Below are 18268 nucleotides of genomic sequence, written 5' to 3'. Positions count from 1 at the left end.
ATTAATTTCACACTAAGTATGCATATTAAAACATCCAAGATAACCAATAAAACAATAACAGAGACTATATCTTCCAAAAGAGGATAAAAAAATGAAACTAGGAAAAAAAATCATTCCAAGGGTAAGCAAAAAAAAAATGGAAGAAAAAAGACAGTAAAATGTATAATATAGATAATATGACAAATCAATCCAAGTATATAAGTAATCATAGTCCAATTTAATAGATTGAGATTTCTCCTAAAAAGGCAAGGATGGATGTGAAGAAATCTAGTATGTTGTGTTTACAGGAGTCTTTCTTACAGTCCCGCTTAGTGTTAGATTTGAATGTGATTTCTTTCATCCTACGACCCGATGCTCAGGCGGGGCCTCCGTGGGCAGGGCAGCTCAGAAGAGAGCAGAGCACAGACCTCCAGGCTCAGCTACATTCTCTGCTCTGTGTCCTGAAGGCCAGCAGGGGTCTGGGCCCATCTCAGCTGGTGGTCCTGAGATGTGAACACTGCAATTTCCCCACCTTTGATTGTCTGTAGGTCCCAATCCAAAAAGATCATCTGCCCTTAAACAGACTTTTGTCTGAAATAAAAAGTTTAGTGGTTTCAACCCAGATTTAATATGTAATGGCACTTTAATTCTCTTGAGATGGGTGCAATTCAGCATGCTTGGGAACTATTGATCATTCATTCTACAAGGATATAGCACTTCATTTCTTGCTTTCTTCTGGTTCCAGCATGTGGTTTCAACTGAGCAGTCTTCATGCTCACATCAGGTCCCTAAGAACCTGAAATACATTGTTTACCCTTTTCCCCTTCAATATGTCATGTTCTTGTTTAAGGGATTTTGAAGCCCCTGCTCACTAATTACTGACCTCATTAGCTCCACTTATACCATCTCATTCTCTCAAAGCTAGAATGTGTTCTCTGCAAGGAGGAAGACTTAAGACTGGTTCTAAAACATAGTTATTCACAGTTATCGTCTTGACCTACAGCCAACACCGATTTAGTCACTTTTTTTTGAGACAGTCGGTGAACCAGAGCTTTCTTAACCTGACTCTCTCCCATGGCTAAAACCCTGGCTTCATGTGAGTTTCCATGTTTTGTTGTCCTGTGCTGCTCCCAGCCATGAAGCAGTTTTGTTCCTTTCTAATCCTCTCTCAGTACAGCAGCCAGAGGTTTTTAAAAATGTAAATCTGATTGTGGCTTGTTTCTGCCTCAAATCTTTCTAGGGCCCTTCATCGCCCTTAGGGTGGATGTGTTAGCAGGGTTTACGGAGCACCCCCCCCCCCCCCCGCCACATCCGGCCCAGGATGCAGAGCCAGCGCTGCCTCAGACCACTCGTCCTTTCTGTGGGTGGCCCTGCCCTCCCCAGGTTGGAGGGGCACCCTGCTGCCTCTACCAGGAAGAGAGTGCCACAAGGGCCACCGCTGCCCCTGTCTTCAGCAGCACCACCCCCAGCTCAATCTGCACGGCCCCTCCCCCTACATGCAAGCACTTTGCCTCACAAGTTCATCCTTCAGGTGCAGCTTCAGTGCCGGTTCCTCTCAGAGCTCCCTCTGGCCTGCTCCCTTTGCTACTTCTATGCTTGTGAGTGCTCAATAATAGGATCTACCTCACAGAATTCCAAGGGTGGTTGTGAGCACCAAATGAGATAATGTATGTAAAGAGCTTAGCAAACAGTCTAACATGGAAGCACAATGGTTTCCTTTGCCCGTAGATTTCCTTATTGCATCACTCTGTATAGTTCATCCTATGATGACTTTGAACTTCACTGGATAGGATTAGGCCGGACTCATTCATAGCTGTATCCCCAGTGCTTAATAGAGAACAGACCACAGAGGAGATGTTGGGTAGATTTTGTGCAATGACTGAGTGAATGAATGGATACATTTTCAAAATTTATATGCAAATCTTTAAAAAAGTCTAATTATTAAAGAATTAGGGAAAATTCATTGCATTTTGGTTAGCTATGTCAGAGAAAACCAGTTTTCCCTCTCTAAGTCAGATAGATGACTCCCAATAGGAAATTTAGCCTTTACTTCCAGCTAATGCCTACCAGGACATTTGACAGCACTGGTTCTTAAGAGCTTGACTCCATGGAAGCCAATGCATTGGTGGTTTAGCTTCCAATATCTTTTTCTGGCCTTCAGGGAAGAAGTTGAATAATCCTGTTTGCGTTTTAGGGTTAGCAAGTCTTGTTTGTAAATAAGCAACTAATGAACTGTGTGACCTAGGCGATCCCTTAACCCCTTTGGCTGTTGATCTAGATGCCTGCTGATAGGCCTTTTGCAGAGATAGTTCACGAGTCAGTGGTAAGCCTGAGTCTGTTTATCTTCCCAGGAAATCAGCGACCCAGAGATCCTGGATCTGGTCCACAGCGCCCTTGGCAGGATGACCGTGGTCCGGCAGATCTTCCCATCTGCAAAGGACAACCAGAAATGCATGAGGAACAACCACCGCATCTCCTCCCTGCTCTGTGACCCCCAGGAAGGCTATCTCCAGATGCTGCAGGTGAGTGCCCGCCTCGCGAGCTCCCTCCAGGAGGGAGTCTGGCCCGTGACCTGGGCCTGCCATAGGCGATAATGTGCCTCAACTCTGGCTGAGCACTCTTGCCCACCAACTTTAATGACTAGAACTCTGTCATTTGCTGAAATTGAAACCAGTCGACCGGGCAGTGCCTCTGAGCAGCGTCAGCAGGCGTTTATGCCCACTGTCAGCAGACAGGGCATATCAACTCACTGGGTGCCTCTTGTGTTGAAAAGTCACATGCTTAGGGAGTAAGGAGAGTCCTTTCTCTGAGGCTTCTGTGACGACTGTTTCGTGGAGGATGGGTTCATAGGGCAGGACTGGGGATGGAGTCTTCCTGTGGCAAGTCATCATTTTGATGACTGTTTTAAGTTCTTCCCTGTCAGAAGTCAATAATATGGACATGGCTCTTGTGAAACAACTAGGGACTGTCCCAGCTCATCTGGTGAATGCTGAGGCTTAGGTCAACCAGGACACTGTTGGAGTTGCAGACAAGCAGGGAGGGGCAAGAGGGCAGGCCTGTCACTTGCCCACCTATTCCATTCCTTCCAAGATGAGACTACAGTTCCATGGTTAGTCCTTCCACCACTCCCTCGGCATAGGTGCAATCTCTGGTAGCTTCTCTTGGCGCCTGGGAGTAGGATGTGGAGCTGTGACCTGTCGTGAGAGGTGGATTTCTCCCTGGATGGTTGGGGTAACAATGAAGCACTGTGGAGACTGTCTGTTGGGCCCAGAATCCACTTCTCCATTAGGAATATCATGCACAAGAAAACTTTCATTTGATGCTTGGTGGGAGCCACATAACAGAAGGATATTTCTCCCAATTGGGTTTGTGAAAATTGTCCAGAAGTTTCTGCACGTAATATGCTTGCCATTCAGCACTTGAAACTAGTTACACCTTCTTTACCCAGCCAGGTGAAAGGAGTGCAAATCAGTGTTGCAGGACAGAGATGGCTGTATCTGCCACCTGAGTATCAGTCCCACCCCAGGACATTTTTGGATCACTTTCTCAGGGGGCACACATTTTGGGGAGGGAAATTATTAGAATCTCTGGAGTGGGCTGGGTACATATGTAATTTGCCAAAGCATCGATTCCATTTTATAGTCTTAAATTGGGGGGGGGAGGGGAACATGTCCCAACAGATGGTAAACACTAGAAATATGTTCTTGGTTGATGAAGAAACACAGAAGACACTGTGATTTTAGCTGGAGTAACTCCCACTCTTCCCATGTCCACTGCTGCGGGGAGCCATCAAAATGTCTGGGGTATTTCTAAGGCGGTGAAGGGTTGGCCAAGAGAGTGGACCAAAGGCCTCTGCAGGACCCGTGGACTTGAGAGCCTAGAGCATGTGGGTCAGGAGTGGAAGGTGCTTGATGCAAGGTTTTATATTTTTGGATGCTCTGGCCTGCTCTGCCTTCCTCCTGTAGGGGAGGAAGAGATTTCCTCCACCTTCTAGGTCCTTCTGGCTGGGCTACAAATTAAATTGCGTGAGACAGAATAACAGGATTAAATCAAACAAAACTTTATAACATGTATACATGGGAGAAACCCAGGAAACTGCGTAACTCAGCATTCTGGCCGAGGTTGTCATTTTAAATAGTATCTTTAGCTAAAGACAAAGGAGGATGATGGCCGTAGTGGTTTGGGACTTCAAGGGAGAGGAAGGCAATTCACGTGGAGATGGAAAAGCAAATGTTTGGTAAACAGAACTTTGATAAGGATGGGCTTAGCAAGGACCCTCGCAGTCTACCCATACCTAGAGTTATCTATGGTGATGGCCCATCCTGGGGACAGGGCGTTTATCTTAAATTCTTTCTTTTTTTTTTTTTTTTTTGTGAGGAAGATCAACCCTGAGCTAACATCCATGCCAATCCTCCTATTTTTGCTGAGGAAGACTGGCCCTGGGCTAACATCTGTGCCCATCTTCCTCTACTTTATATGGGACACTGCCACAGTGTGGCCTGACAAGCGGTGTGTCGGTGCGCGCCTGGGATCCGAACCCCGGGCCGCCAGCAGCAGAGTGCACGCACTTAACTGCTACGCCACTGGGCCAGCTCTATCTTAAATTCTTTTAGGCAGTTAGGGGGAAGGCCAAAGTTTCTTTCAGAGTCTTTTGTTGTTAAAAATAATCAAGCCAAGGTAAAGAGACACATTTTAGGGTGGCTGGTTCTGATCCCCCACACTCCTGTCTGGAGTTTGGAAGAAGAGGTGAGAGCCAAGTGAGGTCTTCTGTATTTATCACCTCTGCTCCCTATGTGGGTGGCAGTGTGGTGAGATGATATGGCTCGGGCCGTGTGTGCCTGTCCCCACATCCCCACCTGGGGCAGGGAGGAGAGGGGAACCCCATCACTCTTTGGGGCCAGACCCTGGGAGGGTCTCACTCCCTGGAAGGTCTCCCCAGCTTGTCTCTCCTTGACGGGCTTTGTCATTCTCCAAGGACACGCCAGCCTTGCCCCCACCCTGCCTCATATCCCCCATCCGTTTTCCCCGTTCTTTTTTTTTCGTAAAGGGATTTTGTTTGTTCGTTAGCTTCTGAGGAAGATTCACCCTGAGCTAACGTCTGCGCCAATCTTCCTCCCTTGTTTTGTATGTGGGACACCGGCACAGCATGGCTGGTGAGTGGAGTAGGTCTGTGCCTGGGATCCGAACCGGTGAACCCTGGGCCGCCAAAGCGGAGCACATGGAACCTTAACCACTCAGCCACAGGGCCAGGCCCCATTTTCCAAGATCTTGCTTAGTCATACTACACTTCTGCTTGAGGAGCAAAGGAGGGGCCACTTCCCATTGTACAAACGTGTGCTGCACAGGTTGGGGATGGAGGGAGAGGGGAAAGTGTCTCGTCAAGACACTTGACCTGTGATTACTCGTTTTGCCGTGGACTAAAAGGTACGGGGGAGCTCTCTGATAACACATCAGACACAATGGATGCAAAGAATCTGTCCTGGAAGACAAGAGATAAAGAGAGAATGGCAGTACTGATGAGGGATACAGTAGAGGGTATTCTAAAATGACACACACCTGTTAAGAGGGTAAAGAAAGCCACAGCTCTGAGGTGTGTGGCTCATCGTCATCAAATGTGGTGGATGCAATATCAGACCTAGAACCCTGGCCTCCCTACCTTTCTCTGTTCCTGCTGAGACCCAGTACTACATAAAGAGCAAGATTTAAGAGCGACATCACAGAGATCTTGTGGTGATAGTAGCAGTAGTAGTAGTAATAGTAGTAGCAGCATAGTAGCAGTAGTAGTAGCAGTAGTATTAGTAGCAGTCGCAGCAGTAGTAGTAGCAGTAATGGTAGACGCAGTGTAGTAGCAGTAGCAGCATCAGCAATAGTAGTAGCAGTAGTGTTAGTAGCAGTAGCGATAGTAGCATTAGTAATAGTAGCAGCAGCAGTAGTAGTAGTGGTAGCAATAGTAGAAGCAGCGTAGTAGCAGTAGCAGCATGAGCAAAAGTAGTAGCAGTAGTATTAGTAGCAGTAGCGATAGTGGGATTAGTAACAGTAACAGCAGCAGTAGTAGTAGTAATAGTAGTAGCAGCATAGTAGCAGTAGTATTAGTAGCAATAGTGATAGTAGTAGCAATAGTAGTATTAGTAATAGTAGCAGTAGTACTAGTAATAGTAGCAGTAGCAGCAGTAGCTGTAGTAGTATTAGTAGCAGTAGCAGTATTAGTATTAGTAGTAATAGTAGCAGCAGCAGCAGCACAGAAGCCAGATTGCCGGGGTTCAAATCCCAGTAACTCTAGTTACTATTTAATTTATTATTTTTTATTTGTGATTCTGTACCTCAGTTTCCTCCTCTATAAGTTGGGGATTAAAATGTGACCTATCCTTTAGAGTCATAATGAAAATTAAATGAGAGAGCATGTAGAGAGCATTTAGAACAAGGCTGAGTTCCTAACAGGATCGTGATAGAGGAGGTAGCCAGGTATGTTGAGGGTTTCTGGGAAGGCTGAAGAGGGCCTCACTTTTTGTGTGCTATAGTCCACCTATATTCCTGAGCATGCTCTTGAAAAGCATCAGAGCAGGTGGGAGAGCAGCTCCCGTAGGTCCAGCCCCTTATCATGCGTGTCGTGCACCACTTACTGTCCACATCGCTCACGCAGGCACTCAGTCAGAGCTGCCTTGCGTGGGAGAGGAGAGGCCATGTCTTTGAGACCCACTTAGCCCCTCATACAAGACCTGCTCATTAGAGACCCTCGTCAAGGACTGATGGAGTGGATCTGTTAAGAATGCAGGTCTTAACACAAGTTCAGCTGTCCTTAGAAGCCTCTTTATACATCTATAAATAAAATACTTTATTAAAGGCATCTCTATCTCCATTTGTTGCATCTGCTTCCTTGTGCGGGGGTTGACGAGAGGGAAATGTGGATTTATTTACTCATCCTGCCCAACAACCGTTTGGGCAGCTTGTAGATTCATCTCATTTGCAAGCCATTCCTTTCAAGTTTCCTCAGTAGCTATTACCACTTCTTTCTTTCTTAATGACAGTGTAGAAGGCAGGCTAATTTCTACTAGCCTCTAGCTGTGAGATTTATAGAGAAGACTCTAACATGTTTAGAACAAACAACTTAATGAAAAAAACCACATTTATGTCATGCATTATTAACTTTGTATTGAGGAAATTAATGAAAATCCTTTTGGAAATGGAGCTCTCAAGTCCATCTTTAGTTCCTTTAGTTCCTCTCCCAGACAGCTGCTCTTGGGATGATAATTCTGGGTTAGAAGTTTTCATGAGGACCATCCGGAACAGGGGATTTTTACAAGGTCATCCATCTCTCTGCTTCTGCACCGAGCTGGTCTCAGAAACTCCATCTTCTTCTGTTAGACTGTGGTCAGGGCTTTTTGTGCTCCACAACCAACCACGTGCTGTTATAGCTGATCAGTTTGGTCCCTATTCAGTAGAGAGACAGTCCTTTGGATGAAAAATACCTAAATAAGTGGTTGCTAGTGGCTCCAAAAGCATCGCATTGGCTGGTGGGCAGGACTGTTGTTTATTTTTCCTACCAAGCACTGTCTTATTTGGGTGTTTCTCATTCTGATTTTCTTGACAAGTTAGTTTAGGGTTTGTCTGACTCAGCTAGTTAATAAGAGTGATAACCAGTCCCTAAGAACCCTGAGACTTTGCTAGGATTTCGCGGGCAGCCTTGCTCAGAGGGAATCTGTAACCAACTCCGTCTTCAGAACGATGCTGCCTGGTGACTTCAGAGCTGCAATTGAAGAAGCAGACATATTGTCACACCGCCACTCTATTTATATTCAAATGTGTTTTCAGAGGGGGACAGACAAGTGATATAAGCTGTGTTGTCTGGTCACCGTGGAGCCTGAGCCTTGAATGAAGCTGTGGGGGCTAATGTGGTGTTATTAGAAAATGCGCCCTCAGGTTGGAATTTTTCTTCTTTGTGCGTTTTAACATTGTTGAACGGCTTGATAGGTGGCATCGTTCCTCCCACGCTCAATCTATAAACGCGTTTCAGAATCCCCCCCTCCCTCACGAGGCCCTATTTCTTTAAGATGCTCTGTACTCTTCCCTGGCTGCCAGTTTTCCGTCAACCCGCTAGTAGAATCCCTTCTCTGGAGCAGCGCTGAGCACCCCCGGTGGAAACCGCCTTGCACTGCATTTCACTTTCACTGGGTTCCTTCACCCTGAAGACCCAGATGGAACGTTTAGCCACCAGAGTGGAGAAGCATGGTCATTGATGCCTCTGTCAGAGACAACTGCACAGGTGGTCTCCTTGGGTGCAACTGGTTGCTGGTCTGGCCGCAGGTGGTCATGTGTGCATTTGGAGCCCAGAGAGCCTCGGGTATGGACAGATGCCACTCCCCACTCTCCACATCACCCCCTCTGGTTCAGCAATGAGCAGAGCTCTCTGTCTCCTTTGCCCTCTGCCACCATCTGCTCCCTCCTCGGGCCTGGCTGTGGTGCCCTGTCTCAGGACAGGTGGGCTGGCAGCAGTTTGGCAGAGAGGCCTCGCCTGGGGATGGATTTCTCAAGCTGTGACATCTGGGCATCAGCTTGTCCTCCCAGCTGGACCGTCTGCCGGCTGCTTGTCTGACTTTGCTGGATGACCAGAGCCTGTCTGAGGATCTGGTCAGAGGTCAGTTCCTGCTGTTGCCTCTGTGAGGACTCCGTGAATGTCTACATCACGTGATTAATGATGGAGGCAAGAGAAAACTGGTCTCCTTAGAAGCCTGGAGAAAATGCAGCCTTTCTTTTTTTTTTTATAATTTTATTTTATTTATTTTTTTTTCCCCCCAAAGCCCCAGTAGATAGTTGTATGTCATAGCTGCACATCCTTCTAGTTGCTGTACGTGGGACGCGGCCTCAGTGTGGCCGGAGAAGCGGTGTGTTGGTGCGCGCCCGGGATCCGAACCCGGGCCGCCAGCAGCGGAGCGCGCGCACTTAACCGCTAAGCCACGGGGCGGGCCCAAGTGCAGCCTTTCTTAATGAAAACGTTTCCCGCGATTCCAGCTTTGGTGTGGGGCAGATAATGGTCTAGCGGTGAGGTGGAGCTGGCCCGGGTTGCTCAGACCCTGGCCTGCCATGCATCTTCCTTTACCCTCAAGGATGATTCTTACCTTGATAATGTTGATGGACAGCAAGTCCCTGGGCCCCTGGAGAATAAAGGAGACATGGCTGGAGCACCCTAATGCGACTTGCTTAAATTCTCAGATTTGCTGCAGAGACACCTGTGCAGAGTGTAGGGATGGCAGACAGCTGGGTACACAGCAGGACCACCATCTTCCAGAGGCCTCTCCCTTCCAGTCTGACGGGGTGGGCACAGGCTGACAGGTCTCAGGTCTTCTGATGGCGCTGCCTCCACCCCACCCAGTGCTGACCAGATGGGAAATCAGTGCCTGTCCTGGTTTCCACAAGACAAGAAATCCAGGTCTCAGAGATGCTGTCATACATAGTGAGAGTTGCGATGGGCATTTGCATTGTTGCTGCACAAACAGCCTCTCATGTGCCAAGTCCTCTCCTGCTAGGGAATCTTCTCTGCTTGCCCTCCCTCCCTGCCAGTGCCCTATCCTCTCTCCACATCTTGCTGGCTTCCCTATGCACCCTCTATTTTGTCCTCCTGAGTCTTAACTCCAAAGTAAATTCTCCTTATTTTCTCAGAAAGTCAATTTAACAATCTTACTGGTAGCCTTTGCTCCTGCTGACACAAGGTATATTCCTAAATAAAATATAGTTACTGGTGAAATGGGAATTCTCATGCTAACCCTTAAAAAATAAAATCTATTTTTCCATCCCTGGTCCTCATGTGGTTGTCTTTAATTATCCAGCAGCCAGGAGTGTCTACCTGGATTTCTCCTGAGCTGCAAGTCATGAGCTTATGGCTGAATTCTCTCTTCTGCCTCCCAGAGATGTGCTCCCACTTCCGCTATTTCCCTTCTGAGGACCTACTTCTTGCGTAGGTAATTGGCTTTGGAAATGCAAGCCTTGCCTGGACTCCCCCATCTTATGGAAATACATACCCCAGATTCTGATTGGAGATGGACAATTCCACATGGAGTATACCCATGCAGAGCTCCCATATCCTTCCCCAGCGTGGCTTCTATCCTGCATCACTTGTGTTCTAAGAGGCATCGTCTTTGCAAATACCTTGACATTTCTTTACCTTAGTGTTTTTTCTAAGAACAGATTTAAACTATTTATCCAACCTTCATTAATTCCACAAACACCCATAAGCACTTATGTGCCAGTTCCTATGTTAGACATCTTGCAAATGTTCTGTCTCTTAATTCTCACAAACTCCAAATAAGTTGAGAATTTTAATCTCCGTTTTGTAGCATGTTCCAGTCAGGGAGAATGGCATATACAGAGGCCTGGGGAAGCAGAGGCAGAGTTCAGTGTGTCTGAAGCAAGGGATGAGAGGCAAGACTTGTTGGGAGGTCAATCGGAGAGGAGGGCAGCTGCCAGGATGCTGAGGGTGGAGATGTGGACAGGGCAGGATGTGCATCTGAGAAAGACAACTCTGTGCGGGGTGGAAGTGGAGGTCCTGAGGCTGGAGACAAAATAACCAGTGGTTACTGTCTCCCTAGGGAGAAATGAGGGCATCTGAACCGTGCTGTGGCCATGGGAGGTGACCATGTAGAAAGGACATAAGGAGCTTCCCCAAGACTGAAACCTCTAAGCCTGGGCAGGGGATGGGCAACAGGTGACACAGTGCCGAGCATGGCGCCTCCCACCGGTGCTGGGCTGCAGCCGATCCCTGTTCTAGTCATATTTTGCTTGCCTCCGCCCTCCCCTGCTCACCTGCGTCGTCTCCTTGTTGTAGGACTGGCTGCACGGGAGCCTCCTGTGGCTGAGCCAGCCCTGCAGTGCCAATGTCAGGCCTTTGACTGCAATGGGCCAAGCCGCCTCCCTTTTGGGAACCTGGCTCAGGGCATTATGAAGGCCCCCACTCTGGGCCTTCGTGGATCAGCACCTTTTATGGAACACCCCTGGAGCAGGGAACTGACCTTTCCCTCAAAGGGCAACCCTGCAACACCTCAGGGCATGCAGCCCTGAAAGGCCCTGTGGAGGCCCAGGGGGTTGTGGCAGCCATGACTTTGCCGCTGGGGCCCGGAGAAGGCCAGGGACATGTGCCCAGGAGCGCAGATTTCAGGCAGGGTTGGGGATGTAATGCTCAGGGCTGATCCTTGCTCAGTCTTTGGACCCACAAGCTGCAGAAGCCAGAGACTACTCCTGTTCACCCTTGAAAAGCTTTCGGACCAAGGGGCATTGGGGGAGAGGGCAAGTGCTGTTCACAGATACAAGTTTGTTCTCCCAGTAGTCTCCACGCTCCTGTGTGCCAGATCTGTGCTGGGTCCCAGCAACTGGACACATCCCTGGAGGAGCTCTCAGCTCACCCACATTGAAATCAAGAGTCTGCTTGGGTCCTTTACTTCTCTTTCCATTCCTTTCTGTCTCTGCTCCCTCCCAAACCAAAAATGCAAGCAAAGAGCTTAGGACAGTACTTGGCACACAGGGGTATCCCATCTGCGTTTCACAGGGGGGCTGCCCTACTGCCCCCTCCAGGGCCACTGATCACATTGTATATTATTGTCATCAATTTAAGTCTAGATTGTTAAATGATTTGTTCAACAGCACTCAACAATTGAGAGCAAATGGAGATTCCATTCACCCATTCAATAAGCGTTTATTGAGTGCTTGCTATATGCATGCACTGCTGTTGACACTGGGCACACAACAGTGAGCAAAGCAGGTTGTGATGAATCCAAAGCTCTTGCTCATCCTACCAGGCCACCCAGCCAAGCTGCACACACAGTGGAGTAAGTGTCATGCTGTGTGACAGCAAAAAAGCAACTTCGCATGTGTCTCTAGGATGGCCAGCTGAACCAGCTGGGCCCCTTCCAGCTCTGTCCCCACCTAGAATGGAGGCCACAGGCTCCCAGGACAGCCTCGGGCCCTCTCCTGACTGGCTCTTGTGTCCTTCTGACTTGACTCCCTCTGACATTCCATATCTTTTGCTTTGTGTCTGGGTCTTTCCTCTGCCATGCCTTTGGCCTCGACACTTTGACCTCTCTTTTGCTTCTCAAGTCTACTCTCACCTGAAATGTTTTTTTTTTTTTTTTTTGTTCCTTGTCGCTTTTGTGCTGCAGTGTTCCTAAGGCAGCCAGAGCCCCAGGCTCCTGCTGGAAGAGGGATAGAGTTTAAATGGTGACAGTATCTGTTCTGCTTGTTTGTCTTTTGCCAGTGAACTCTGCTGCGCCTTACCTGAGTCGTGAGGGAGAGCAGCAAAGACTCCTCTGGCCAGGACCCCTTCTCTGTCCCTGTGGCCTGTAGCTCCAGCTTAGGCTGTTAGTGAGTGACCGTCTGTGCAACCGGGAGCCTCTCTCCTTCTAGACCTCTCCTCTTGGCTCAGGGGCGTGGCATGATCAAGCCCTGACAGTGGTCTCCACCCACCCTGAGGAAAGGCTTCTTATGTTTGTTGGGACTTGGAGGGGCCCAAGTAAAGGCTGCCTTTTTACTATCTGCTCTTGATCTTTACCCCCAACAGCCCCTTCTCGGGACAGCCAGACTTGAGGATAGCACCCCTCTCTTTGTGTCCCCGCCAGTAAACCTAGCAGGTCACCTAAGTGAAGATGCTGAGGTTTGGAGAGCAGAGGTGGAGCCACAAATCAATATGAAGTGTCAGCTTCTGCCCAAGGCAAGGAGAAGTTTTGAGACAGCATCTTACCAGAAGGGGCGGGAGTGAGTGGAAAAGATGGAACATCTACAAGTGAGAATCAAGAAGATATTTTGAGTAGGCTATAAATGGGAAGCAAGTTGTTGTTTGAACAAAAGAGATTTCCTCCCAAGTCAAAGTTGGAGGCAGAAAATATCTTTTTCCTGCTGTCTATTTTTATATATTCTTTTTTTCATTTTTTTTTTTTTTTTTTTTTTTTTTTTTTTTGTGAGGAGATCAGCCCTGAGCTAACATCCGCCAATCCTCCTCCTTTTCTGCTGAGGAAGACGGCCCTGGGCTAACATCGGTGCCCATCTTCCTCCACTTTATATGGGACGCCGCCACAGCATGGCTTACCAAGCAGTGCGTCGGTGCGCGCCCGGGATCCGAACCAGCGAACCCCGGGCTGCCGCAGCGGAGCGCGCGCACTTAACCGCTTGCGCCACCGGGCCGGCCCCTATATATTCTTTTTTTATGAACCAAGATCCGTGTGTACCTTCTTAGCAGGAGATCCACTCATTCCTCCATGTCCCCCACCCACTCACACACCGAGTCACCCGCTCATTCATCCATCCGTTTATCCTTCCATCCATCCACCATGCATCTATCCATCAAACATACATTAACCATGTGCCTTGGTTGGTGCTGGATGCTGGGTTCTAGAGATAGTGAAGAAAAAAAAAATATATATATATACACATATATATGTGTATATATATATATAGAAACCCCTGCACTTAAGAAGCTCAAACTTTGGTGAGGTAAATGCAGTTATGAACTGACAGTGTGTAGTATATCGTGGAAGAAGGTGCCCAGAGTGATAGATATGGGGGCACTGGGAAGGCCTGTCCATGCTTGGAAAAGAGCATTGCTCAAGCCTGTTCCTTTGAACGGAAATGGGTTGACCCTTCCCAGCAGATATACTTGTGGGTGGGCTGAGGGCTTCCTTTGGCCTTTCTGAGTCACATTCTGTTTTTTCCTCTTCATTGAAGGCCTCTCTGCATTCATACATTTGTTAAGTACCTTAGTTCATTGTGAATAGAAGTGCTGGAGGGAAAATTCCATTGGGTGCTAGTCTGGGTCACAGCAGGGTGGCTGCCCCTTGTGTGTTGAGTGCGTGTATAGGTGGAGATGGCAGTCAAATGGTCCCACTGATTGAATGGCATAGGCCATGAATGGGTGGCTGGGAGATCCATGAATGTCTTGAGAAGAGAAATCTTCACATTAACAAGGAGTCTCAGCCTTGAGTTATCCTTTTGGAAAAAGAGAAATAATGAAACCAAGCCAACTCTAAGTGCCTTGCATTCTCTTATAACAACATCTCCATTTACATTTGTAATCCACAGTAGTAGATGTGTCAAAAATAATTTTTCAGTGGTTGGGGCTCCTGAGAGCTGGGGGGCTGACAGGATCGGGGAATGGGTTAGTCTTTCTCATCCAGGAAATGCTACCCCAGGGCTCGAGGGACCGGGGACATGGTTCTCTCATGGTGTTCCCCGTAGGAAAGGGAGTGAATGCCCGGTGGTGGGAATAACTTCTCTGGGCTGATGGGCCCAGAGGAAGGTCACCAGACACTGACATGCCTTCCTCCCCTTGGCTTGAGGCTGCTGTTTGATCAGAGTGGTTGTGCATCCCAGGTGCACTCTTGCCACCACTGAGGCGTCTCCTGTCCACCCTCCATCCACTTCTTACACCTACACTGTGGAGAGGCGCCGGGCACACAGGGTTTAGTGGCATACATCCCTGTGCCCACAGTGGTCACAGCAAGGATGCAGGTTGAAGGCAGATAGGACAGGGGTCTGTAGGAATGGTCAAAGCACAGGGACACCCATGGAAGAAGCGGTCAGCTCTGCTTGGATGTGTCATTGCAGAGATGACCCTTGAGGATTAGCATGAGGTGCCGAACAGGCATGATGTAGCAAATGTTTTCGATGTCCTGCGCTAGTTCCCTTGGCCCACCTCTGATTTCAGTTGCAGAGGACGAGTCCTACCACCCAAGCTCATGTCTGAGGGTCTGATTTTGAGGCACCCAGTCTAAGACACGTGAGGAAAGAAGTTGCAGGCATGGAGGTATTGGGGTGCGCAGGGCATACTGGGGAATGGTGGGAGGTGAGGCTGGGCGACAGCGAGGGTTCTTCCTGCAGCCCAAGGACCTTATTTGATCTTCTCAGGAGTCCTGTGAGGTTGACATATTCTCCTATTTATATCCAGTGATTCTGTTTTCCTGAAATATTTTTAGTAGACACCTTGCTGCTTAGGTGTGCAGAGAATCATCCCCTTAACCCACTTTGGCTGATGGGTGTTTGTGCAACAGTTACCGTGAGGGGGTCACAAACCTGGTGGAGGGTGGATGTGACCTCCTGCCCACCCCCTCCCCTTTGTCTCCTCCCTCGTGCCCCATGTCGCCCCCTGGGGGGAGTGAGGTGGCGTGAGGGTAACACCTGAGAATGGGGCTGTCTTCCTCCCTGCAGAGGGACCTTGCTGGACCCCTGAGAGGGCAGGTGCTGGTGTTTGGGCTCATCCTTTTGGGGGTCTTTAATCACGGTCAGGAGGGTGAGCCAGACCTGTCCACACCGGGATCTCACTGCCGTGGTGCTGCTTTTCTCACTCTTCATTACTCCAACTTCTCTCTTGCAAGCCTGCTCTCCAGAGCTCTGAGATGGGCTGTCTCCTCTACAGCCCAGCTCCACTGTGGACAGCTAAGGGGAGGGGTAGTTCTCAGATACACACCGTTGCAAATCTCCAATGCGTCCCTGGGGTGGCAGTGACGCCACTGCAGAGCAGGCTCCATGGCCTCCAGAATCTGTCACTACAAGCTGCCACAGCGTCCCTCAGGCCACCATCCACCCTAGGCCCCTCCGGAGACCAGAGTGGTCTTTCCAAGGCACAGATCTGATTTCTGAGCACAGATCTTCCAATGGTGTCCTTCTCCCTGAAGTCATCTATGTTGTTACTACTTAGCACGGCCCATGAGGCTCAGGGCAGCTAGATCCCTGATCCCTGCCTCCCTCTTGATCCTCCTCCCTCCCTACTATACTCATTGATGCAAACATCTTGACTATTTGCAGTCCCTCTAACCCAGGGGCTGGCCCATGAGCCAAATCTAGCCCACTGCCTGTTTTGGGGAATAAAGTTTTATTTGCACATCCTTTGCTTACGTATCATCCGCAGCTTACGTGGCTGCTTTCCTGCTGTAATAGCAAGGTTGAGCAGTTGCAAAAGGGACTGTAAGCCCCACAAGCCTAAAGTCTTTGCTATCTAGTCCTTTACAGGAGACACTGGCAGACCCTGCCCTAACGGGCCCTGCTCCTTTGCACCTTCATTCCTTTGCATAATGCTGCTCCCTCCCTGTAATGCTCCCCACCCTTTATCCTGCTGATCCTTCCAGGCTGAGCTTTCTGCCAATCCTTCCCTCCATCCTTTGTTATGTGAGCAGGATGCCCCCCTCCAGTCTTGCTCAGGGCCTGCGTGTGCAAGTCTCAGTTATGGTGCTGATCACACTGCTTCTGTTGATGTGTGGATCTGCTTCCCGCTCTAGTTCCTGAGGCAGGGTTAGGTCATATTCTACTCAGAACTCAGCGCCTGCCTGGGTTTTTGAATGAACAACTATAAGCCAGAGGATGTGGCATCGATATTGGGCACCACTTCTTAGTATTGGCATCTTGGTTCACCCCAGCCCTCTACTGGTTTCTCCCCATCTCTGGAAATGCGTCAGTAGAAAGCGTTTCACCACCTTGTCTTTGCAGATCTCCAACCTCTACTTGTATGACAGTGTTCTGATGCTGGCCAACGCCTTCCACAGGAAGCTGGAGGACAGGAAGTGGCACAGCATGGCGAGCCTCAACTGTATTCGCAAGTCCACCAAGCCGTGGAATGGAGGGAGGTCCATGCTGGACACCATCAAAAAGGTGTGTGCAAGGGGGCACCCTCCCAGGCCTAGGCCGGAGACAGGCCCCTGCGTGCACCCCCCCACTGTCTGCCCACTGCAGGGATGGTGGATATGTGTTATTACTATTGTCTCTGTTTTTATATAAGGAGATTGGACTTTAGAGAGATTAAGTACCATGCCCAGGGTCACGAGTAAGTAAAAAATGGAGGCAACTGCCTAGCTCATGTCTGCCAGGTAGCCCTCCATGCAGGCTACCACTGTCTGTGAGAAAGATTGTCTAGGTTGGCAGTGCATGTGCTGATCAGCGGAGACCTCAGCTTGTGTGTGTTTGTGTATGTGTATGTGTGTGTGCATGCATGTGTGTGTGCATGTGCCTACATGTGCACACACACTCTGCACTTGTGATGTGTCCCATGACATGCTGAGGCCTGACACCAAGTTAGAAGGCTGGATTTGAAGTGAATTGGGTAATCCACAGAAGACTTATTAGAATGAATTGGCTTTTAGAGGCTTCAAAAGATCATTTAGGGAAATCTACAGTGCTAGGAGTCTTAGTCACAATTAATCGTGCGTGGTTTGAAGAGCAGGGAACACATGCTGGTGTTGGTTTGAATCGACTGCCGCCCAAGCCAGAGCCAGGGCTCCTCTCGCACCAGCTCGGTCTCTGGGACTCTCCCAGCTAACAGTCTGGGAGATCAAGGCTGGGTGAGACCCCCACCCCAGGTTTGAAGGAAGAAGAGGGCACACCACACGCTCACTCAGCCCCTCTGCCGCCTGCTCCCCCAGAGCCCACTGAGCCACCAGAGAGAGGTGAGGGCTTGCACACCCAACACACCCAGTCTGTGCCGGACACCATGCTTTGTGCACACTTTCTCCTTCAGCCCTTGCGGGACCTGTGACATGAATCTAAACAACTCCAGGCTGAAGCTGGGCGACGGCAGCTGACTTGCCCAAGGTGGCACAGGTGGCAAGGCCAGGACTGGAGCTGGGTTTTGGCTTCCAGTGCCCATGCCCTGCAGCTTACCGCCGTGTGCCTGATACGGCTCCTGTTGACCTTTGACTTCCCTCTGGGCTCAGGCTGAGGTGAGTCCCTAGAGCAGGTTGCCAGGGAAGACTAAGATCCAGGGGCATGGGGACAAAAGCTGTCACTCTGTAATCTCATGGCTAGCACAGTGTGTGGCACAGAGCAGGTGCTGTGGTCATATTGATGGTGTGCATGACGGGTTCAAGCCTTAGGAATTTCCTCTGTGAGCAAAGGCCTGGGAAGTGTTGATCCTGCTCCGAGGCCCTGGGACTGCCTATGACTCTTTCTTTATTACAGGGTGTCCATTGCTTCCCCAGACCTGGATTGTCCCCTTCTTAGTGACCATTTCCTTTTTCTTCCTTGCCTTTGGGATTCCTTCCCTTACCCGGTACATATTGGCCCCATTCTCCAATCGTCTTTCCTTCTGTCCTGCAGGGCCACATCACTGGCCTCACAGGAGTGATGGAGTTTCGCGAGGACAGCTCGAATCCCTACGTCCAGTTTGAAATCCTTGGCACGACCTACAGTGAGACCTTTGGCAAAGACATGCGTAAGGTAAGCCTCAGGGCGCCCACCTCCCCCTCTTCCTCTGCGGTACTGCAGGCACTGTGTTCTGAGCAGATGTAACTAGCATAGAAGTCCCCTCTCCCAGTCTCTCTCTGCTGAT

At 49.3% G+C, this 18268-nt stretch overlaps 1 protein-coding gene across 1 annotated transcript in view; it reads left to right on the top strand.

Annotated features, from left to right (window-relative positions):
- Nucleotides 1–18268, top strand: part of GRID1 (glutamate ionotropic receptor delta type subunit 1) — a 703521-nt gene that overhangs the window by 482715 nt on the left and 202538 nt on the right. The window contains exons 6-8 of the mRNA XM_058542810.1: nucleotides 2331–2501; nucleotides 16435–16596; nucleotides 18037–18156. Of these exons, the coding sequence (XP_058398793.1) occupies nucleotides 2331–2501; nucleotides 16435–16596; nucleotides 18037–18156 (453 nt within the window). The remainder of the gene's footprint in view (nucleotides 1–2330; nucleotides 2502–16434; nucleotides 16597–18036; nucleotides 18157–18268) is intronic.

This window comes from Diceros bicornis, chromosome 6 (assembly GCF_020826845.1).
Source record: "Diceros bicornis minor isolate mBicDic1 chromosome 6, mDicBic1.mat.cur, whole genome shotgun sequence".
NCBI classification, from domain to species: Eukaryota; Metazoa; Chordata; class Mammalia; order Perissodactyla; family Rhinocerotidae; genus Diceros; species Diceros bicornis.
This window is presented reverse-complemented; position numbering and strand designations above follow the sequence as displayed.